General features: G+C 37.1%; 1 protein-coding gene across 1 annotated transcript in view; it reads left to right on the plus strand.

The window, feature by feature from the left end:
• The window catches only part of Rbfox1 (RNA-binding Fox protein 1), an 80055-nt gene that overhangs the window by 40081 nt on the left and 14630 nt on the right, over positions 1–25344 (plus strand). Inside the window, exons 3-5 of the mRNA XM_089843830.1 lie at positions 6635–6823; positions 20048–20371; positions 20804–20857. Of these exons, the coding sequence (XP_089699956.1) occupies positions 6635–6823; positions 20048–20371; positions 20804–20857 (567 nt within the window). The remainder of the gene's footprint in view (positions 1–6634; positions 6824–20047; positions 20372–20803; positions 20858–25344) is intronic.

Raw genomic sequence — 25344 nt, forward strand, 5'->3', positions numbered from 1 at the left:
CCAGAAAGAAACGGAGAAAGGGTTATTTCGATTCTCCGGAACAGTCGCGTCAAGTGTACAATAAGAAATTTACTTTTTTCTTACACCACCCTATTGCGTAGCGGATCCTTTAACCCAAAAAAAGAATAGACGTGTCTTGGGGGAGGCGAGAAATTTTTTTGACAAGTTTTAACAGAAGAAGGGTGGGATAAATTCCCATCCGTACCGGATTTTTTTTTTTTACCGGGTGGTGACGTTTATACCTCCCTCCCTATACGCCATACCGATTTACCCCCCAAAATATGGCGGATTATTTTTTTAACCCTTTGGAAATTATTGGTGTTGCAGTTTATTTGAATGAGTGCATTCAAACTAAAATATTAACTAACTAAAATCAAACTCGAATAATTATTTATCAAGTTTAGAATACATTGCGTTCCCAAAAGCATAAATTTTCTTTGTATTTTCCAACTTGTTCCGGGTATAATTCCTTTTTCTAGACAACCCGTTACATTCCGTCAGTATGACGCTACTCCGTCATACATACCACCACCCCTTTGTAACTTCATCTCCTCTCGCTCTTCCTCTTCATCCTTTCCCAAACGAAGAACGAACCATCCCTTAACATTACCGTCGAAGAAGATTCCTCGGATATGTTTATCCATCCTCCAGTTTTTTCCCCCTCCATCCGCAAAGTCCCTGACCCGATCTCCATCTTCGCGTCCCTCTCAATAAGTGGCTGTTGGGTTGAGATCGTTCAACACGCAACTCATACCTCACTCACTCAGTCTCAACCCGTATTGATAAACGCAATCTCGCCATGCGGAACCCGACTAGGTATATATGTACGTACCCAAAATCCTAGACCTGTCGTTATCCTCGTGTATTTGAGAAGGGCTTATTTCCCATTCTTAGGATGCTGGTTTTGGGTTCTTCTTTTTCAAATACTGTAATGATCGAGTATATATATATATATATATAGAGGAGGTTTAAAGATAAGTGATGGGGAAAATGGAATTGTAGGTAGTGTCTTAATTCTTTCCGATGTATGGAGAAGAAAGGAAATAACGGCGGAAGTTCTCTTGAGTGTTTGTTTGTGTGATGAGGCAATCTTTTTTATGTCTTCGATGACAACGGTTAAATCCCCAAGGCTTAGCGCGCCCATCACGTAGAAAGGTTCCCATATTTTTCAGTATTTTTACTTCACACCGCAATAGTGTTAAGATCATTTTTCTCGCTTAAGTACTTAGTCCTTTCCTATCATTTTTTTTAAAGCGAGGCTTACGCAAATGACTTTTCTCATTTTAAATATTGTTTTCTGGAGTAACACTTCTTCTGAAATATCAGTATGCATATTTCTTCGTTAAATAGACTTGACTGTATAAAGGTTATTTACAAAATTTACGACTGTTTCAAGTACACCTTCGCGTAAATTAGGCATTTATGAGGCGAAACGCTTCTTAGGAAAATTAGAGGCAATTCTTTTGTTAACGTTCTTTATAAGACTGAGGTTGGGAAAGTGTTTTGATCTATAGGGTCTATACTAAAATGTCCCTTTGGTCCCATTTAACGTTTTGGGGGTCCCCATTATTTTACACACTCTGTATGGAGCTCTCATTTTGATTCGTTGATAGTCAATGTAACCTCATACCATAGATAAACCCCTGAAATACACTCCAGTAACCATTCTTTCGGTGCCAAGTAACGTTAAGTTCATCTTGGAGAAACTCAAAAACGTCCAGCAACCCTCGAGAGGAAATCTCTTACCTTCCCTAAATTGTTATGGCTTTCTTCAGACTCATATAGTCTTACCTAAAGTTCATACCACCCTTGAATGACTATGTGTTTGAAGTTTTAGTATATATTAGCTGGCGTTCTACTTTATTGAGTAGGGTTTTTGGGATGAACTTTTACCTGAAAGATACCCACCCCTCTTCCGTAAATTGCTTTGGATAAAAGAAATATTTTAACCAGAGATCCTACTGAAGCAGTTACTTAAGAAAAGACGTCAACTTGTTTCAAAGAACTTTGGGTTTAGTACATTCTCATCTTGAAATTTCACTGGGTCCGTCCGCGGTCTCCAGGACCCGGTGAAAATCAAATGGTCTTGTTCTTTCTCAAGCTGGTTTAGTTCAACCTCTCCTATTCTTTCACGGTTCCTCCTCTGTCCGGTACATCTTAGAAGTCGCGACCGTATATATATTCTTTCATCTTTTCTTTAAAACAATTTCCGCCAGAAGTATTTTTCCCCAAAAGAAGAAAAGTAGAAAAGGGGATCGATCATTTGCCGTCGCATTTTTCTTTTTCCTATTTTCCGTTATGGTTAGATCTCTCGTCCAACTACCGCTACTTGAACCATGCCCGGGGATGCGATGGGTTACGTAACGTTACGTAGGATTGGTGAGCCAGTCCTGTCCTAGAAGAATTGAGGTTCTAGATTTTTATATTATTACCTGTCTCTTTTTATTCATTCCCGCACACTTTTAAAGAATAAAAGAAGAAGTTCGGTTATTGAGAGAAGAAAAGACTGTCAGTAAAAAGTTTATATTGGGTCATGAAATTCGGAAGTGAAAAAAAATTCTTTTCTTATCAAATACTTCACAGGGTTACCCAAGTACAGTGACATAGTTCCATGGGAAATCAGTTTTGAGTCGAAAATTTAACTTAGTATGACTTTTTGTCCTATGGGTCACCCCGTTTATTAGTTATGGTTAGATTGTTTTACGGATGACCCCTTAATTATTTAAATTAGTTTTGTTATTTATTTTAATTTTCTTACTTAAATTTAAGGGGTCATCCTCTAAGGTGAAGTTGATTTTCCATAGAACCTACTGAGATACTTCACGTAATCCCACCCTTTATGGACACCCTATTTTGGTAAAATTTCAAAATTAAGTTGATAAATATTTTTAAATCACGTCATAAGCAATTAAGTAAGCTCCTTTCACGTTATAAAAGCTTAAGTCCCTTCCGAATTTTGTAAAAGTTTATTTAACCAAGTAGTATATGGAGGCCATCCGCTTTTCTTCATTCATTAATTTTAATTATGGTTGTCTGGAAATTTTTTTTTTTAAAAAAAAAGCCGATTATGGGCCCAGTTTTTGTTTCTCCCTTCCCCATATCTGTTGTTTATTTTTCTAAACTCTCCGGGGAAACTTTCAGCTTAAAAAAATAATCTTAAACACGCAATTAAAAAAAATGCTGAGAAACTCATTTTCCTGGAATATACGACTAAAAGTAACGATAACGAGTAATTAGCTTTTATTTTTTTCTTCTTGCCATTTTTAAGACTAAATCCGATCTAGAAATTTTTCGTCAAATTGGCAATTTAGGAAAGATAGTTTATTTTCTCCCCATTTTCCGAGGAAAATCCTGGAAAGTTTCTCTGAAGAAAAATTCAAAAATTGCTAATCGAGGTTTTTGATTTCTCACTATCTCAATAAGAAAGCACGTCCTGGTAAAGGTAGATGTAAATGAAAATGAATGGATCAGGCATAATACTCTTTTTAAATCAACGATCGTAGATCGGTTCAGTTCTTCAATGAATGTGTGTCCAGATATTTGGATTAAAATCTAATTGTAAGAACCCTAGGTGATAACCAAAGTACTTCTTAACTCATCGAATGGAAAAGACCAATCTCGAAGAGAATGATGAAGGACTAACTGAAACACTGGGACTCCAGGAGGTCTTTGAGATCGGCGACAAATCTCGATAATGATCAATTTTCTCTACTTCCGCGGCCACTGCCCCCTGCTTCTAACAATGAAAAGCCATTCATTTTGATAAGAAGGAAATACAAAAGATCCGCGGGTAGAGGAGAAATATCTTGTCCGATTTGATTTGTTTTCTTCGGTTCGTTTACTTGATTAGAAATTGATTGCAGTTCCATCGGATATGTCTCCCTGGTCTCCGAATTGATTGTTTCCCCTTTTAGTTATTAGTTACTCCCCGTCGCGACGATCCTCCATGAACTTAATTACTTTTTACCAGCGTTTATTGAACGAGTTCATTTCTCAATTAAAAACCATCCTATTTGAGAACACCCCCTCGCGTGTGACCTTGCCGACCTTTGGCCCGTGAAATATTTGACTTCACGTGAGGCTGAAACTCGTACAATCTAATCTCAATACGTTTCCCGATTTCCAGGGAACCCGCCTTTCAACTAATTAAAAATAATAGAAATCTAACAGCGGAGAAAAAAATCAGTGTCTTTGATGATGTGGATGAACCAGCTTTTAAGTCCCCTTTCATCATTTGGATAATTTTTCCCGTTGAAAGAGTCTTTCTCCTAACGAGAAAATTTGCATAATAGTCTTGGTTAGCCTTTTATTCCATCTTCGGGAGAGCATCGCTGGTCTTGAGCTTCTGTTGTATTCTTTATGCTTCTAGAAGAAGACCAAGATCAGGAAAAGAAATAGGAATGAATGTAGAATAGGAACATTTTCGAAATTTCTGTTATAAGGAGTAGAGTCTGTTTTTCTTCATCGCTACGGTATAGGGAACCTGAAAGGATGAATGATGATTTTTTAATCCGGGTAGGGATGGTAAGAAGCTGAACCCGTATTTATTCAAAAAATAAAAATAAAATTCGAAATTGAAATTTTGAATTTTGTTTTTCCTTCTGGGCGGATGGTTAAACTTAAACCCCGCGAGGCTAGGCGGGGGGTCACGATCCTGTAATATATCTTTGTCCCTTATCAGATGAAATCCCTCTCCTCCTAAGATATCATCTTCCGCTTTGTATATCTTGGGGGTTATTTTCTGGAGTATTTTTTTTAAAGTTAACTTCCGTTTTTGGGGGAAGTTAGGATGTGAAAACATATTACTGGTAGATCCATGGCGTATTAATACACATTGCGGATAAAGAACTCCTTTTTCTTATGACTTAGAAAGTGTATAGTATATGCCCGGAAGAGATCATAGTATCACGTGGATTAATTCCGTGTGACGTAACAGTTTGTCAACCGTACCATATATATAACTTCTATTCCCAGATAAATAAATAACGTACTTTTCTACTAGATTTAGTCATCTATTAACTGTCTTAAAGTTTTTATGAAACCAGGGAACTGTTTTAGAGAATAATTAGGCTTAACTTTTTTCTCCCAACTCTCCAATCTCTTAAATTAATGAGATTATGCAAATTAGTGTCCTAAATACACCACGCTAAATAAAAACGTATTACATTGTATCTTTTGAACAGTGTATAAATAAATCCACCATAATTCATCTTCATGCAATGAAAATAAAATACTAGACAAATATTACTGTGTAACTCTAACACTACATCAAAATGACAGCTGGAGACAGCAAATGTAACGTTTTTACAAAACACAATACAGAAAAATTTGGCATTCGGAAAAATACACGTATTATGCGAGTAACATTAATTATTCTTGTTTTTTTAACGGAACGTTGATTCATTCATTCTCTTCCGCATTCGATTGGTCTTATTCCATGGTCAAATAAGTTCCAACCCTTAAAAAAAAAAAACCCCCCAAACCAAGGCTTAGAAAATAGAGTGAATGTGTGTAGTAAATGGGGTCCCATTCCTGTCGTCAATTTCATTACAGTCTTTGGCTTGGCTTTCCTCGAACCCTGTTTCAACTTTAACTCTCTTGGCCGCTCTCTATCTTGGGGCTAGCTAGCTGACCAACAAACTAAGGGGGGGGGGAAGAAAAAAAAACCCAGATCGATAACATCACGTTACGTCACCAAGGGTGACTTTCTTAATCTCTTTTATTACCTACCCAAGGCCCCGGAAGTAGAAGAAGATTGTTAGTGCAGACTAAAGTTGTTTTTTTCTTACCATTTTATTTTTTATTCTTAAAGGGAAGGTAAATCTCAGAAAGTTCGTATAAACTAGGGTTCAGCTAGCTTCCTTGGATGGTAAAACGAAGAGAGGCTTTTGGAACAATTAGTATTGGTTTGAGCTTCGCTTTGAGTACTGATAAATTGAAAGAAGCTTCAGTCGATCGGCAAGGCTTAGGTTTGTGATGAAATTCGACTCTTTAATTGCAGTAAGGGCCCCTTGCAGTTAAGGTTGGGTTGTTGTAGCCCTTTCTCGGGTTAAACGGACCGAAATTGATTTCGTAAGTCCACATTTAAAACGTTTTATTGTAAGGCCGAGATTACTTCGAGCCATTGTCGTAATACACGGACGATAAAATGCGAGTCTATTTTTGTGTATTTGCTTGGCAATTTTATTTCATTTATTTAGCCAGAATCCTTGAATGAATCGGGTTCGGGTTCTCGTTCCTTTGCAAAAATATGACGGGAATCGATAATATCATATACATAAACTCGTTAAGTTTGTGTAACACTGTTTGCCACTCTTGGGTATCATCATCAAGCATTTGGGGACTCTGCTCATTTCATTTCCTCACGTCAGCTTCGCATTACGACCATCCTTGTTTTATTTATGGGTTTTTCTTTTAAGGTTTATTTGTCTTTTGTACGTGACCTCACGATTTACACCACGTGATCTTAGCGATAAAAGGGGTGGTTTCATACCCGTATTTCTTCGAACAAAAATTTCATCATAGGCCTAGATATCCCGCTGTTATTCTTAGTTTATTAATTTAATAATTAAATACGTAATTACAAGTTTGATTAATGTTTTTTCTTCTCTGTTTCTCTTTGTCTTTTTTATAGCACATGGTGCAAACTCAGATGACATCGTCATACGGCCAATACGCCCAAAATGGCGCTGATCACCAAACGGTAGCTACAGGCGCTGGTTCAATCGGCGGACAAGCTTGTCGGTCGGAAGTCAAGGATCCGAGCGCCGCCCTCGTTTACGGAGCACCTATTGTCACTGCCAACGGTGTCGAGCAACAAACGGTAAGTTATTTCTTTCTCTCTCTCGACCAAAACTACTCAACCCTAAAATCGAATCGAGAAATTTGCCTTAGCCTTTAATGAAACAAGTTCCCTCTCCTACGTTGAATGAATGACAGATTCCATTATCAAAAAAACGAAATTACTTTGGAAGGAAATTTGCAATGATTTAATATCTTATAGGGGAGGGGGTGAGTGAACGAGCTCGTGTGTCTCTAACATTTCCTCGTGATGGGGTTAAAGGTTAATTGATTTGGCAAATTGGACATTTCCTTTTCTACACTAGCACTCGCGTTGGTTGCCTGCCTAGGCCTACTTTGTCCCTAACTGTGTGAGGGATTGAATACCTTTTGGTACCTGTAAACGAAAGAACAGTGTGAGGAAACCAGTCAAAATGCATTTAGGTAATGCAATTCAAGAAGGTTCGGGGGTTCTACATATGGAGGAGGTTGGGACACGGGAGTAAACACCCCTATCCAATAAGACCAAAGGCATCAAGTCATCTTGACGAAAGGGGTCATTTCCTGAGTTAAAACGACTTGGAACACCCTGCTCTCATTCTATAGATGAATCTATCTATGATCTGTAGCACTTTCACGATTGAGTAAAGACTTCTGGAAAGGTTTTCTGTAATTATAACGGACTGAAAGACTATCCCCCTTAGTTTTTATACCTTTCCTTGTCGTATTGCGTTCGCGAACGGGGGATGAATGATGGAATGCTGGGGGAAGTAATATAAAATGCTGGTTTTCAATGGTATAGTATCCATTCACGGGGTTTAAACGCAGACTGACATCTAGTCTGTTATATTGGTTAGGCTTAGGGAAAGAATCAGGGAAAAGGCCGCGCCCTCTCTTGTCAAGCCGGCCCACCAGCCACATCTCGCGTTTTGTCGATTCTCTGCCCGGAAATGAATCGGCGGCAACGGGTTTCCGTTTTCTCTTCGCCCAACGCTTCTCTTTTACTGGTGTTCGCCCACCCGTAGAATCATCCTCCGCCCACCCTGTTCGTTGTATTCGCATTCCCAATATATCCCTGTAGTTTTCTATATATAAATCGAAAAGAAAACTTAGGCCCCATTCTGACCCCTGCGTTTCCTTTTTTAGGGGGTGGGAATGTAGCGGAAGTAAAGGGAACAAAGGTGCGTGGTAACTTCCGGAAATAGTTTGATTTTCTTTCGGGCCTATTTTTTTGTGTGTGTGTGTGTGTGTGAGCGCGCGATCTCTTTGCGATATGAGAATTCATACATACCATCATTCTTATCGAGTATTTTGATACTGTTTTGATTTTGCCTTTGGTTATATTACTATTGATGCGCTGATAAAGGGTGTATAAGAAATTTCTATCATCCTCAAACGAAATATCCCATTTGGAAAAAAAAATCATCTTTAAAATTTTAAAAAGATTTTCTTGACTTCCGGCTAGGGAAATAACTTTTTGGCGTTTTACAAGAAGGGGGTACCCAACTTCCGAATGCAATTGGTCCTCGTGTTGAACAAAGTTACCTCGCTTTTTACTCTCCTTGGCGTGTTACGTGATGAAAGGGTCCTCCTTAGCACGTACATCCCAAGTTCGATGGGGCTAATCCCATTTGAATTATCCCTTCCATCATCGGATCCATACATTGGACCTAATGTACCATACCATCCCAAATCGTGTAACCTGTAGGATAAAAAAACTTTTGGAAGAACAAGACGTTCATTCAAGATAGTTAGATTCATTGCCTCCTTTAACTATCAAGGCCCGTGCGTAGTATTTTATTCCGTTCTCAAAATCGAAATACATTTTAGTTCTCTAATGTTTCCCGTTAGAGGCGCTGTTTCTCAAGGAATTCACGCCCAAAGATGGAGATCGAGCATCATTTCTCTTCCGCTTTTTATCCCTATCGTCTACACTTCATAGTTTTTACCCTTCCCATATTTCTTTCGCTACAATTCGTCCCAGTACTAATATGCAACATTGCCAAAACCTACCTCCGTTTACCGCATAGCTTATAAATCTCACAAGACCATCATTGCTCTTTTAAATTGAAACCAACTTCAAAGGATACATGTTCTCAAGGGGTTCGACGGAAAAGTTTCTACGTAACGAAAGAGAAAGTATTTTTTATCGTTTCTCTTTAGAGGAATATTTTATGGATCGTATTGTGTCTTGTTTGGTGGCTGGAGATTCGAATGTATTCGGTATATCTTTTTTTTTAGAGTTAAGTTACACCAGTGTTCAAGGCTAGGTCGCCCCAAAACCTGAAATCATTCAAAATACACGCAATTCCCCTTTGATTGTATGGCGATTTGATTGTGAGAAAAAAAAAGAGAACCGTCCTGGGGAGGTTGTTTTTGGTTAGGGGAAGATGGGGTTGTGTCCAGAATTGTGGAAAATCTTAACGTTAGTTTACGATTCGGGGTTCCTTCCATCTTGGGGCTATTTTTTTCTCCCCGGATCTCCTCTTTTAGGGGAGGAACTGTGGAGGTGTAGGGTCCTCTGTGTCCTGACGCGTAAGATTGACGCGCAAACCAACATCACCACAGCGGAATTCAGCTCCTTTCTTCCTGTTTTCTCTTCTTTTGAGAGTCGTTTCGAACCATCCTACATATCCCTGCCGGCTGGGTATTTTATTCTTGGTTCTCGTTGTTTACCTTTCGTATCACGTCGCTTTGGGACAGAAGAGAGAGGCGCTCCCGCCCGCTCTCTCGATAGGGTAGGATAGGATAGTAAAGCTAGCTGCCTCCATATTTGGCCTCTAGCCGCGCGATGCACGCCTCTCTATTTTACTCTTGTACCGGTACTTTCCTTGGATTATTTTTCCCTCTATCTCTCTCTCTCTCATTCCGATCTCCTCTGACTTCTAGCCTAGAAGCCGACCGAATTGTTCTCTCTTAACTCCTAACCACTCTTCACCGCTTTTCCCTTCTTTAGGTCTTGGAGCTGCAGTTTCCATCCCAAACCCCCTGATAATTGACTTCTTTACTATATATATTTTCTCCACCTTAGGCATTATCGTTTCCTCCGTAGTTTTGTACTATACCAAGTCTCATTCGCACTTTCAAAATTTATCCCTTATTGTAATTCTAAACAGGACCAGCAAACACCCCGGTCCTACTACCATTAAGCGCTATTTTAAAATTTAGAGTGTCCTTCATATACCTGCGGTAATGTACATACAAATCCTACTTTTTTAAATCCCTACCCTATTGTGATATTTAGAATTCATCGTTTTCAAACTATGAGGATTCATAACATTTACATTTGCACAAGGAGACCATGCTTCAGGTGTTATACAAGAAGGCCATACTCCCTGTTGGGGTCAAAAGCTGGGTCTCCTCGTGTAAAAGGTATGAATCATCCTAGTCAGAAAACTGTGAATAATCTTGATATTCTAGAATCCTAACGATGTCCCAAGTTGCTAGTGCATTCGTAAAATTTTGTAAATATATTGACATGCTCGTAGGAAATTTGAGACATTATAGAGAAGTTTTAATTGATCCTCAAAATAAGCTCGTCTCGTGTGAACCCACTTAGTTCCCTTTTAATATTTTATTATGTAGATAAGTGTATAATTTTAATAGATATCGGAGTTTCGCAAACCCCTGCTCGTTTTCCCCAAAATCGATCGGCTTCGGTTGGAATTTTCGTTCTCCCCTCCCCCTGTCTTAAACAACTTTCCCGCCAAATCTTACAACACGCAGAACCTCCTCGAATTAGCATTTTCCTCGTTAAATCCTATTCGCGAAATTGTTTCTCTCAAGTCTGAGTTTGAAATATACTTTTGCGGCATATTTCTAAAGGATATTATTGCTTATAGAGCCGTGATATAATATTTTATTGAAATAATTCCGTTCTACCATGAATATGGAACAATTTGTAATCGTAATATTTCTTTGTCTTTTGAAGACATTGTTCCTTTGATAAGTTTTAATCTTAGCCATGTTTCTCTCAAGTCTGAGTTTGAAATACACCTTTTCGGTCTCTTTCTAAAGAATATTATTGCTTATAGAGCCGTGATATCATATTTTATTGAAATTATTCCATTCTACCATGAATATGGAATTGTAACGATAATATTTCTTTGTCTTGAAGACATTTTTTCTTGGCCAAATGCCGCTTACGATTATTTTAAAGTTGCAACATTCATGGGAGTATGAAATAAATTCATAAACCTCTCTCTGTATTTATTTATTATTTACTAAGAGCTTTGATAATTGAAAGTTATCGCTCGAGTTGATCCGTTGCTGTAGTTTCTGATTTTAATTCAAGCTTTGTTCGAGTCTCTACGCTTTTGGGAAATTCTAAGCTCTACATCAGGGTCCGTCTACATTTCCTCCGTTCCAATTATTAGAGCATAGCTCTAATTAGACAACAACTTATTAGGTCCCCCTGTTTTCGAAGTGTAGAATTTACAATTCTAATTATTCCAAGTTTTAGAAGTGCGGTATTATTTCAAATTCAGCGTATTTTGAATATGAGCTAAATTAACAAACTGTAGTCATGGATTTCCCCTCCTTCCCTGCATTGCTAATAATTTGGGAGAGCGGGTACGCCGTAATATCGATGTTTCCAAGTCACGACAGACCTGATTGGAATATTTAACGACTGTTTAATTAGACCACGAGCTACATTTACACGGAATCTATAACGATATGATAATACAGGGCAGAAGTGAGATGAGACTAGAAGTGAAGGGCGCTCTAGCATTGGTAGTAGATCCTGGCACTAGTGAACAAATTTGAGGATTTTATGCCGCTTCCATCGCGCCTACACTACAGAGAAAAAAATTGGTCGAGTTCCAAAAACATTTCCTACCCCCGTTCCCCTCAACCTAAAGCCGCGGAACACGGACGCGGGTGCTTGAATCTAGTTCGGCCGTCTACAGCCACGAGCGTCTCACGTTTTGGAGGGAAAATTCAGAAACAGCTACTAGAGGGCCAACCGTTGGTGTGTTATCAAGAATATTCACTTTCGCCGAGTGAAGAATTTGGTTAGCTCAGTACTTCTAGTCTCATCTCACTTCTGTACAGGGTGAAGTTTAGCCGTGTTGCGAACACTGGGGTACGGTGTTAAGTTTTGATTGGAGTAGTTCTGTTGAATATCGAGTATTATTTGAAGTTTATTACAATAACACAGAATTTTAAGATATAATTAATTAGCTGTAGTTATTAATATATGGTGACAAGGTACTCGCGTAAATTTAGTCCAATTAATGTTATAACAGTTTGGTGTTGATTTTGAACACGCTTTTCTTTTTAAAATTCATAACAAATTTATTGAATTTAGTTTAAAAAAAATGGATAAAAGTTGGCACACTTTATTTCAACACCCGGTTTTATATATAATCCATCAGTTGCTTCATTTAATGAAACTTTAATTTAGTTATCTCATTTTCTTCCTCTTTTATTTTTTTTTTTCGCTAAAAGACACTTTAGTTACTCCACCCTTTTTCTTCTTAATTTATTTTTGGACTAAAGTTCTTAATTTTATCTAAAGTCTTTTTCTTTTGCCAAAATTTTTATATTTAAATTTTTTATCTTTCAAGTAACTTAGAGAAATGGTCGGCTTTTAGAAAAAAATTTCAAGCAAAATAAGAGACCTTTATTGCTTCAAAGCTAGTTTAGTTCATTAATCCCATTTATTCTAAGAACTGTTTTAGAAGAGAAGAATTATTTATTTTTTTTTTAACTTTAGAACTAGAAAAAAAAATATGTTAGTCGGCGTAGTCATCACGCATATTTTTTCTTCAAATGAAAAGTGGAATTTGCGACGGTTTTTTTTTTTTTTTTTTTACTTTTTTTAAACCCAAGGAATCTAACTTGGTGACGAATTTTTGACAGTTGGGAGTTGATCATTTATTATTAAACTTAGCTTGAGTTTGCGACACCAAAAAAAATTGTCTGGCTTCTCTGAGACATAAAGTCAATTAAGAATAAAGATATGATGTGTAGATTCTTATTACTGTTTGGGACTTTGTAGAAAAGCCAAAAACAAGGGACAGGTGTACTGTGTATCTTCACAAATTATCTACTAAGTACTTAAGCCAGAATCACAGTCAGTAACTGAACTTTAAGAGACTTATAACTTCGGTATAAAAAGTATACTTATATTTTTTAAGAAGTGCCAAAGCACTATGGTGGAATTAAAGCGATATATAGTTCTCTGTAGGGATAAAGAAAGATCACAGACCGGAAGGGCTAAACACCACCACTACCACCCTGTCAGCATTATTCCTCCAAGGGCGATTATCGCAGTTTCAGCTCACGTTTTAGTATCTTTTTGTGAATGTTGCACTTCGACCCCTATGGCGCCCTACTACCGCCGCCTTGATGAAAGTTTTAACGGGGGAAGGGGGCCCCATTTCTTATCTTCTTGTTTAAACCAAGCACGTAGTTAAAAAAGACCAACCCTAACCCCAACCAACCTCTCTCGCGAACGAGGTATAATATAAAGAGGAGTCTAAGGAGCTGTCTTCATCCTTATCTAAGTCTTCAGTAGATTCAAAGGTATCTTAGAAGATAACTCGCGTACCCTTTTGAGGACCGTCTACCCAAGGAGTTCTGGAATGAAGATGTGCAAGAATTGGTTCAGTTCTTACAAAAATGTTGAGGTTGAACTGACTACTGTAGGAAATTACTAGATTAATGTTGAAATTCCATTATGACCTCGACACTCTAGTAACGTTTGTTAAGATAAGATACTGTTTTCTATATCAATATTAATGGGAAAAAGTAATACAATTCATGGTGGCTACTGCCTTAGTCTCGAACATTGTTTTTATCGGGGGGAGTTGTGAGGCGCTTTTCAAACGTTACAATAGTGTTTTCTCGTTTGTGTACGTTTGACTTCCTTGGTGTCCAGGAAACGGCGGTGATGCCAGTTATAAAGGGTGTGAGTTCTTGGCTCTCTCTGAGATCTCGACTGTAGCTAGTGCAAGTCGTCGCCTAGGATATTTTCTTTTTACTTTGAAGTTTTAGGCTTTTAGGCGGAAAAAATCTCTTCCACCGCATTAAACTTTTGGACGAGGCTTCCTCGTGGGCAAACATAAATCAAAAGCAAAAAAATAAAGAGCGCGAAAAGTAGATATTAAGAACTTGGGCTTTTCTTTCCTTTCCTTTCCCCTGACGCTGTGTGACTTCTTCTGTATAGACGCGCAACGCGTATGTACGTCGCCTTGACAATTCCTTTGTCGTTCTCTCGAGGGTAAAAACGCTTTTCTTGGCTGGATATTTTCTTTATTTCCATCTATACTCCATAGTTTATCCTGTATTTTGGTTAGAAGTTGATAAATTTAAAGTAAGTAATGATTTCCTGTCGAAATTTATTTCAAATTGGGGCTGCTATGGGCTTTCAACTTCAATTCTCGAGCTTCTTACGTACAAGCTGTCAAATCATACATACCATATCGCGGAGGGGTGTCCTGGTGTAACTTTTCAAACCTCATGGACGATTCTTATTGCTTACCCTGACATTTTTTTTTGCATATTCTATGCGAGTGAGATTTTCCATACGCGTTGGTTTACGTTGTGGTTTTTGTCCATTCCTTAAACTTTATTTATTCTTAGACCTTAGGCCGCGCGTCAGGGCTGGAGAACTCTTGGACACTAGCCAATTTTGATCTATTCGAATAGATGTTTTCCTTTTTCAAAATATAGGCCTACTTTTTGAAAAATTTGACTTTCCCTTCGTTTTCTTGAGAAGGCTATCTCCCCAAAAATCCAAAGACTAAAGGTTTTTACAGCTTTTTCTAGTCAAGCCACGGGATCCAGATTTTTTGACAGATAAAGGAGGGGGCGAGGTGAAGGATGGGATGGGTTAACACCCCCCACACCATCTTTTGTCGCTGTCTTTTGTCGAAGTGTACGTACGTGTACCTTCTCGGGGGGATCTAGTATGAAAGGCGGACGCCATCTTGAAAACCGGGCTACTTTGGATCACCCTTATCTATTGACCGTTCTTAAAAGACGGGATACTTTACCCTTGACCAGTATACAAAGTGCCTGAATTTTTTGGGCAAGATCCCCCAATAAGCGAACGACCTTTCTGAGTCCATTATAGACTTAATAATGACCTTTGACCCAAGGATTTTTGCTAGGTGTGCTTTCTTAAAGAAGGGTCCCCGCAAACTGGTTTTTCGTAAATTCGAAGTCATTATGGCCCCTGTAAACTCGTATAATGTGGTTTCATGTATGGTTCCATTAAGGGAATTGGTTATTTTCGGTTAAATTCTGTTACGGAATAAATTATTTCCACTACGTTTATCAAAATATCGTGATTAAGCTTTCAACTCTCAAGTTTTAAAATTCTTCGGTGTAAATATTAAATGGCCGAGAAAGCCGCGCCTCTCTTAAGTTTTAACTTCCTAAGATATTTGGCGGCTTTACTTCATTTTGGCGGAATTTTCCAGGCGGAAGAAAATTCTATTTTTGACGCCTTTAGTTTTAAACTAAAGCTGCGGCTTGAAATTTCTAATATAATTCCTGAAAGGATTTTTAATTCCACCATCATCTCATCTTCTCGTCGTATCTCTTTATTTAAAACCCCCGCCTGCTATTATATTCAAGCTTGTCATCTTGGGAATCGTCTAGTTTTCGCGGCCCATAGAACTTTTACGAGTTTTAAAAATATTCAGCGCGTATAGCCGAGAGTTTTTGAAATGGGTTTCCAAAGTTCGATTTTTCTAAAAGATTTTATACCGAATCTTTTTCCCCAAATTTTATTCTTTTTTCTCTCCTAAGTTAGATATCATTTTTAGTTAAAAGTAGCTTTAAAACCTTTCGATATATGGAATTATGGATTAATGCCATTAAACTATAGCGTGTGTTTCAAACTTTTAAAATCAATATTTTCTTTTTAAGCTAAAGTATAATTTTTTTATATCAGCAGAAAAAGCCTATTTTGGGGTTAAAATAGGTCTAAAATTAATATAAATTTTAAAGACGTTTTATTATTAAATTCTCACGAGATTTCTCTCGTTTTATTTGTCAAAAAGTGTTTACTTTTCGAGCTATGAATAAGAAATCAAAATAATGGAATTTTGGGAAATTTTCAAGAACTATTCAATGTAAAGAGTCCCTTTTTCCCATCGAGTAAAATTCGAGGAGTTTGAAATATAAACACTCCATACTCTTCTATTTATCCTTTTTAGGCTTAGTAGACCAACTTTAGAAACCAAAATCATGTTGTAGCTATCCTTTCCTTCATTTTCCATCCCGTGCCTCTTCTTTAAACCTTTCGTGTGTGGGAAAACATCCTCGAAGTTTGTTTACTCCCAATACTCTGAGATTTTCTCCATCCCAATCTTTGAAACCCCATTTCGTCAAGACCCATATAAACTTCTCCTGATTGAACCATTGGAAACTTTAGTCCCCCCCCCCTTCCCGGTCTCATCTTTCTTCCCAAAGTTCCTAAGCCTAATTTTGTGTGTACTTTTTCAAACCCAATAAAAACTCGACTTTACTCTAGAAACCTTAAAACTAGATTTACGCTGAAGTTGTTAGGAACGTTTTGAACTTTGTTATAACAGAATTATATTTATAGTGAAAAATATATAGCCAATAAAACGAAATAGTCCTTTGTGGATTTTATACGGATTCTGATAACGTTTAAAACCAAATTTTGGTTATAGAAAGAACGCGGTGTGTGTAGGCGTTTTAACCTCAGAAAAGATATATTCTACTTTGGTTTATAAATAGCGCATACAGCTTGGATTGGAACTTATCTACATTTTAATTCGAGTTTCTGTTTATCCGCCAGAGGGTGCAGGGGTGAGTGGGATAGATGAAGAGATTTTGTATGGGTTTAGTTTTTTCGCCAGCGTGTGTATATATATGTACCCTTTTCTCTTGGTATTGATAAACAAGATCGGATGGATCATTGCTCTTCTTCGCGGAGTGGTGGCCAATCTTTCTACGCGGAGCCCATCCCTAAGATGTACGCGGTGTTGAGAGAGGAGCCTTTAATGCTAATGCGATATGCTTCAACCCTTTTTTACCTCTCCGAGTGACGTATGTCACGGAGAGGTTCTAATTTCGACGTGTCTGTGTGTGTGTCTGTCTGTCTGTCTGTCTGTCTGTCTGTCTGTCTGTCTGTTGTTATTGACTTACACCCCAGGGGACCGTGTTCGCAGTTTCCGAATTGAAGCAAATGTGTTCGCTATTTCCGGACCGTATTCACAGTTCCCGGAAATTTCAAAACTTGAATCTATCCACAAATCAACTGGCCACTATTACTTCATCTGACTAGTCAATTGTCTATTCTACATGAATACCAATCTGTACTTATTGGCTTCAAACACCACCATTTTGTGGTCTTTGTCCATTCCACATAGACACCAGTCTGCACTTACTGGCTTCTATCACCATCATTTTCCGGTCTTTGTTTTTGTCCATCCCACATGGACACCAGTTTGTACACCTGGCATCTAACACCACCATCTTCTGGTCTTTGTTTTTGTCCATCCCACATGGACACCAGTCTGTACACCTGGCTTCTAACACCACCATCTTCTGGTCTTTGTTTTTGTCCATCCCACATGGAGACCAGTCTGTACACCTGGCATCTAACACCACCATCTTCTGGTCTTTGTTTTTGTCCATCCCACATGGACACCAGTCTGTACACCTGGCTTCTAACACCACCATCTTCTGGTCTTTGTTTTTGTCCATCCCACATGGAGACCAGTCTGTACACCTGGCTTCTAACACCACCATCTTCTGGTCTTTGTTTTTGTCCATCCCACATGGACACCAGTCTGTACACCTGGCTTCTACTCCTTAAGGTTAAGACATACGCGGCGATCGGCCAGGGTTACGAGAAACGTCCGGCCTCCCAATGGTGGGGCTTCCACCAAAGGTTCACGCAATTGCGCTGTTCTTATCCATAGCTGCGATTCGACACCCTTATATACTACCTATTTGATGAAGGCGAAGCAACCGGCGTATGCTTCATTTCAAACGCCAATATTAGTCAAGTCTCTCAAGAATGTTTAATTGTTCTTTTTCAAAACGATGTAACGTTCAATAAGGCGAATAACTAACGAAGAAAATATTAAATATTAATTATATTTATTTTAATATTTAAGATAATCTTGTTTCTCAATTCAAAATTAATACGGAAAGAGTTAAAAGCAGTCTATGTTTTTGTCTGTATGTGTCCGTCCGTTGTTACAGTAGTGCGCTGCGTTAGAAGTTCGTTTTGTTTTGATGTGTAAAGAAACCATAATATTCCCTTTATCCTTAATATAAAGTGAATATGTGGAAATATTTTTCGTAATTATGATGCATTTCGTACTTTTGTAGCTTTAAAGCTCTATTTCATTTTGATATTCCAAAGATTTTTTTAAATATTATTATTTAAAATTGATGTTTATATATTACTTAAGCTATACAACATCTGTTTATAGCATAATCCTTTCTAAAATCACAGTAAATACAAGCACAATGCTACTATGTTGGTCAAATGACCTCTTATTTGTCCATAGGCCTAGTGAACCAAAAAGTAAACGTTTGGGTTTGGTTTTCGTTTCTGTATGCAGAGACATTAACGGTTCAGAGTGAGCCGAAAGTTAAATACACTTTTAAATAATTAGGCTTAAATTTTATTATCATGGTGGAAATCTGGGCCGCGTTCAGCAGAGCCCAGCGTTGCTGAACGCGGCCCAGGGATTTTGTTTTTGAATTTTGACGTTACGGTTCTTAGCGCTGAGCTAGCGCGGTCTTCAAAGAAAATAGTCGGCTTTTTGGGTAACGTGACGTAAAACGCGTAGTTCTCAGCTTGGCGAAAAAACTATGGAGGAATTAATACAAATAGCTCTATGGGACTATAGCTATTTAATTGGCGTGAAACCAGTTGATCACGCGAGAATTTTAAGATATATGTTAGTTTCTAATTTTAATTATAAAAGTTGTTATCTATCTATATAAATATGTTATCCTACAATTTTTGTTAAGCCTTGGTACCTTGCACGCTTTATTAGGCTAGCGTCATTTATAAAACGCCGATGACCCGTTTTTCCCCCATCGGATGATTTTAATGTGTACAAGTATATCATTATTGGATGTAAAATGTCGTCTGATTTACAGTAAATTTGCTATGCTTTGTATACTGCTTTAATATTTCATAAATTTTAACTTAAGAAACATTTCCATATCTGGGTAAATAAGTTTGTAAGTAGTCGTCTTGACTCGGAGAGGTAATATTTTGGTTTTCCCAACTTGTTTTATATAAGCCTGGCTCACACGATGCGTCGAAATTTTCGTACCATGGAAAGGCCTTAAAGATTTTTTCTTCAAGATAACGATATCTATATACAAATAATATAAATTAATTGTTTAATTTATAATGAGGTTAGCACGATTTAAAGCATTCCATTTGTTAGTGGGCTGAGATATTTGAGGGCAAAGGTCACCCTTGTCTATTGAAACGGAGATTAAATCAAGCACATTTTTTCTCCCAAACGGAGTTGGTTATTTTTTCTTCAAAGATTCATCTAAATATCTCTCTAATTCAATTTTATTTACACGCTTTAATCTAAGGACTATATAGAAGGCATAGATGTTTAGCTGCTTAATAAGGTTCAGGTGTCCATCTTACGTAATTTCAATAAATTACTAACTATTCTTCCTTCCCAATACAATACAATCGACTTTGATGAAGCTGATTTTTTCAAATTAAGTTTGTTCCTCCATTAAAGCTAGCATTTTTTATGTACCCTCTCAATCTCTCTCGTCAAAATCCCAAGCAACCCTTTTTAATACGTGATTCGTGTTAAGTCCTCCTTCCCCATCATTCCCCCTTATAAAATAATCCCCCATTCTTTTTTTTTATCGGATTTCTTTTTTATTTTTGGCGTGTGGGGGAGAGGGATTTACGGATCTAGGAAAATAATATTAGCTTTAACGAACCGTGTCCGATCGAATTTAATTAACTGCAGAATTTTGCTCCTTGTGCCTTTTGTTACAAATGAGGCGTACGAACAGCGGGGCAAAAAAATAAGGAAACAAAAGTTCTGTATAGATTTTTTTTGTTTGGAAATTTCTTATTGGAAGGGGTGCTTGGGTTTGTAAGGATTGTTTTATCCCTCTTTCTTAGAAGGCGCTGATTGTATTTAGTTTAAGAGGGTTGTTTTCCAAGGTTCAGATAATTTTGTCAATATTTTTTTAAGAGATATGTAACGTGTCGACTGCGTTGAGCGTGTGAAAGTTAAACTTCTGATATTTCTTTATTTCTTTCTTTCCAAAGCAAACGGACCTCGATCCCGACGTTCCATCGATGGTTGTTGGAACTACGGTACCCGGAAATGTACCGGTCAGTGGCAGTGTGGCTGCTGCCGTAGCCGCCGCGGCCGCAGCGGCGGCGGGAGGCACAGTTTCCTCGGGTCAACCGGGTCAAACAGCTACGCAAACCAGCGTTTCTGTTGGTGGTGGTACGGTAGTTGTTGGTGGCCCGCCCGTGGCTAGCGTGGCGGCTGGTGGTGACGCGTCCAAAAACGGACAACCCAAGAGACTACACGTTAGCAATATACCGTTTAGATTTCGTGATCCTGACTTAAGACAGCTTTTTGGCGTAAGTACCTTTTGGGTCGGGTGTTTTGATTGTAGGAGGGACTCCACTAAATTAGGATAGACTAAGGTACTTCAAGATGGACCTCTAAGGTCAAAGAACATTCGTAGATAGTGTGCATGCACTAAAGGGGCTAGAGAACCCCCCAGTTTCTTAACTTGAACTGGCCTTCAGGGTTGCCAGTAATATGCTAGAGCTTCTCGGCTTGGAATTGAATGATCACTGAAGCTTTTCAGGCTGTTGAATTGCACTTGCATATGACTGGCAACACTTTTTTGCACATTATCTGTAGAGATTTAAAATAGTTTAGGATTTCAAATCTGAAATTAAAATATTTTTACCACAACCCTTTAAATATAATTGAAAACTCAACATTCTTTCTTAGTAAACAAACCAATTTATTTTTTTGTTTGTTTTTTTCTTTTATCTGTGTAGCAATTTGGCCCGATACTCGACGTAGAAATTATCTTCAACGAGCGCGGCTCAAAGGTCAGGAAACGTTTTATACGAAATTTTAGTTCAAAATTTGGTTAGGCTTAAATACATAATTCCAACAGGCATATTTAAATCATAAAAATATACGAAAAGAGCACTTTTTATTTTATTATTTTTTTAAAAAATGATTGAAAAACGCTCTTTTCGTTAACGCATTTGCCCCCTTATTAAGGACGATTTGAAAAGTGGCACTCCCATTACGCTGTAGGAATTCATAAAAATAAAAAAGCTTTTATCTTTCGTTTGAGATAAATTCATAACATTTTTCACCTTAGCGCCTTAAATTGAATTGGAAAGTAATTTTGTTTTTTCAAATTCAAGAAAAGCTTTCGACACGAAAGTATTTATGGTATTTCCTTCCCCTTTAATTTAAAACGCAATATTGCAATTGCAAAGTTGTTGCACTAAGGTGGAAATGTTTCAAATGTTTCATTTCATTAAGAATGAACTCTAGTTATTGCTGAAATAAAACTTCTGCAAAATGGGATTGCTTTTTTTCATCATTGCTAACCTCTTGGCAGTCCTCCTTTTTTTAGTTTTAGTTTTATTTTGGAGGGAGGTTGAAATATATTTTTTTTTCTTTTATTATTTTGGTAAAAGTGCATTAAGAAATTCTTGAAAGAAACGAGTGGAGTTTATTGAGCTTGCCATTTTTATTTTACCCTCTGAAATTTTTTTGATGTACTGGCGTACTCTCGGTGCCATCCTGAGTTTGCTCTACTGTTAATTCGTAACCTTTAACGGGGTTATATAAGGTTTGGAACGCAAACTCGGACTGGTTTTAACTATACTTCATCTCATACGGAGTTAAGTAACGTGTAGAATGGTGTAAACCTTCCCGTTACTGTACTTTAAATTGGCTTAGTTTTGAACAGTCAATGTGAAATGATCTTTTAAAATTGAGGTTGGCTCTATGAGCTCCTCTCTGTTTCTTTTTTTTTACACATATATATATGAAGAATTTCTTTTTGAGGGTGGAATGGGATGTGTGTGAGTGTGGATATAGGCCTATAGAGTTATACTAGAAAACTTCTTGGTAGAATCTCTGGAAAAAAGACAGAATTTATTGATGAGTGTAGTTAGAAGGTGTGAATTTTGTGGAAAGTGAAAAAAATTCTTGAGATTCTCAGGGAGACGTCTTGAAAGAAAGAGAGAGAAGAAAAAAGTTAATCTAGAAACAATTTAACCTTTCCGTTTAGGCTAAATCATTTTTCAATATTTGGAAAAAATGTCGATGCGATTTTTTTTTAGAAAATCTGTGATATGTCATTATATTTTCGGTAAAGATGAAAATCGTTAATTATTTTTTTCTTCCTTTTTCTTTCGAACTAAAAAAAACCGAGGGTCATCCATCATAAATAAAATTATAAGAAAATTTCCATCTTTTTCGGCTGAGGAGTTTTTGACAATATTCGTTTCTACATTATTAAAACCAGAATTTCGATCATTTACCAACCAACCATAATGGTATTTTAAACGGAGCATAGTGAGAGTTAAGTCTCAAACACTATGAATTAATTGAGACTAATTGCGAATTACAAGATTCTCTGGTCTTCTATTAAACTATTTATTAACTCAGAAAAGACCAGGCCAAATTTCAATATAAAAAATCTTTTAACTATACTCCATTAGTAGATTGAATTCCAATCGTAATTATGATGATAAGATACATACCATAACAAAAACCTTGCCTTTTTTCTATCGAGTCTTAGTTCTAGGAAGTGTTTTTGTAGAAACGAACATTGATAAACGCTTATATCCACTCACTCACACACTCTCAATAGTTTGGTACTAGGAAAGGGTCACCACACCCATTTTTTCGATGAAATACTGGTCCCTTTTGGGGGATTTTTGTGTGTAGTGGTTGCCTTGGGTATATCTTATGTAAAAAGGAGGATATGCCGGGCCATAACCGAACCGAGGCCCATAAGAAAAGAAAACAGACTGACGCTTCATTGTGATGATGTAAGACTTTTTCTTCTTCTTCTAAAGAAGAATTCTTCTTCCTCGCGTAGGGAGGTGAAGAAGCTTCACTCTCCGCTCGATCTTCCTTCTTTTCTTTCTTTATAAAAAAAGCTCCATGGAAAAACTGTTGGAAAAATGAGAAAGAGAAATCCAATTTTCGCCAGAGATTAAATCGTGAAGTGGATGGGTTATAGGTTATAGACGTAAAACTTTTCTCTTATATACGTACAGGGTGTTCTGCCTACCATAAATTAAGGGTTATGTTCTTTGGGAAATCAATTTTGAGTTGAAAATGTAAATTCTATCTCCATTTTGCCATTTAATTTATGGTAGGCAGACCTATCAGAAACACCCTGTACATATAAATAGAAAACTAACAGGGCTAGGACAATCTTTAGAAGGAAAAATAAATTGTGGTTAGGTAACGTAATTTTCTCTCTATGTATTTAATTCAGATTGGTTTATAGAAAGCGATTTAATTATTCACCTTTAGTTTAGGTTTCGGTGATTTTCGGTTGTTTCTATCTTTACCAACCCAAACCCTAACGTTTCAAACGTTACCTCCCCAATGAACAACATCCGTTAAAGTCCATTACGGGAAGAAGCCAATTCCCCGAGGTTCGCCTCCTTTCTCTTTAGCGGCCTGCGAATCGTTGGAAACCCTTCCTTCATCGCTAAGGCCAGTTTTCTCACAGACTTCTTGACCCTCGGAGACTTTCGAAGTAACGCGTTAATATATAGAATGGACTCTCCTGGAATGATCCTTCTCCCCCAATGTAATCTAAGAGTTTTCTTCGCCAGAATGTACCAAGGGAGAAGACACACTCTTATGGGAATACTCTCTCGAAGGTCTATACTCTCCGTTACGTCATTTACTTGGTTGGCACTAACGGTTGACTTGGCGTTATTTTTAGTTCGTTTTCGTAGTGAATTCTTAGCTTGGGATGACCATCCGTTCAACGTTACTGTAGAAAACGATGGTCAAAGTTAATAACGCGAGATATCAGGGACCTGGGGGTCCGAAAAAATGGATAGTTTTATACAGATGTGGGGCACGATGGGGAAAGAGGAAAACCATTTCCCGCTTTTGGGGAAATATGGGAAATAAGATTTAGTCAAGGTGAAAATAACTGAACTTTGATTTAAAGGTGTCTTTTATTATGTATTAGACAAATATTATGGATTCGCGTTTCTCTTTCTCTCTGCTTCAATTTATGAATGTTAAATCTCGATTTCAACGATATCGCGATAAATATCGATTTCAACGATATCGCGATATGTATCGTTGTAACAATTATCGCCAAAAGTATCAGTCTGTTTTCTTCAGTGGCAGCTTCATTCTAACTCTTTTTTGCAGGCTACGTTTTTATATATAATATATAGTTAAATATCTTTGTTAATTATGAGAGTGGTATTTCATATAAAAAGTGGTATATTAAAAAAAATAAAATAAAGGGAAAGTAAATGTAATTTAAAAGTTAATTACATGAGTGGTGAGACTAATACGCAGCCCTTTACGACTTAATTTAAGTGGTTTCTATATATATATATATACGAATTAAGATAAATGTCAAAATTAATTAACATTTTCTGCACGACACTTTCACAGAAAATTTCAATAAATAAAAAAACAAAAAACAAAAAAAAATCAATTATAAATAAACGAATCCCTGTACAGTTAGCCAGGTAATTAGACCAAAAAGCGAAGTATTAAGCAAAATAATGTTCGTATTCGATAGATTTTAACCTCGTTCCTTTGACCTTTTAACCCTCCATTAACCTTTCACCCTTCCTTAAACGTAATTAACGCTAAATATAAACTAACCCGATTCCCATATATTCCTTATATCCCTTTTCAATCTAAACGACCCCCAAAACCCTTCATCTATTATTACCGTCACGAAACGTCCATAAGAATTTTGTTGGTATCAAAAATCGTCTCTCTATTTGCTACATATTCTTTCTTAATTATTTGTTTAAGTGTACTTTCTCATTGTTAACCAAAGATTACCGAAGGAAAGAATCCAAAACAATTATCTCACTTTGTGAATGTAAAAAAAAAATATTTGCTTAAATTGAATGATATCAGTACGGTAGTAGATATTGTTTCCTTTAATTTTGGCAACTTTAGTTTAAAACTAAATTAAACATAGGGACACCATAAAAATTAAAGAGTTTATTTACCCCCTCCCCTTCGTCGTTTCTAAATTAGCTAATTAAAATAATTAAGAAAAAGGATTCAAATATTCCAAAAAAATTTTTAGTTTAAGCTACCAATATATCAGCACAGTTTTTTTTCTGTTTTTAATATTTTTTTATTCCTTTATTGGAAAAATAGAAAGGGTTAAAATTTCTATTTTTCTTTTGGGGATTAAAAAAATATAAATATTTTTAGAGCAATGAAATTTACGTCGAAAAACCAACCCACTTAGGCATTGTTGTCGCATGGGACGGCATGATATACAAAACCAAATTAAAACGCTTTTGGGTATAACATTTAAAATAATTAAATTTGG

The sequence above is a fragment of the Phalangium opilio genome, unplaced genomic scaffold (assembly GCF_054372755.1).
Source record: "Phalangium opilio isolate 3A_F unplaced genomic scaffold, DU_Popi_V2 ptg000070l_1, whole genome shotgun sequence".
Classification (NCBI taxonomy): domain Eukaryota; kingdom Metazoa; phylum Arthropoda; class Arachnida; order Opiliones; family Phalangiidae; genus Phalangium; species Phalangium opilio.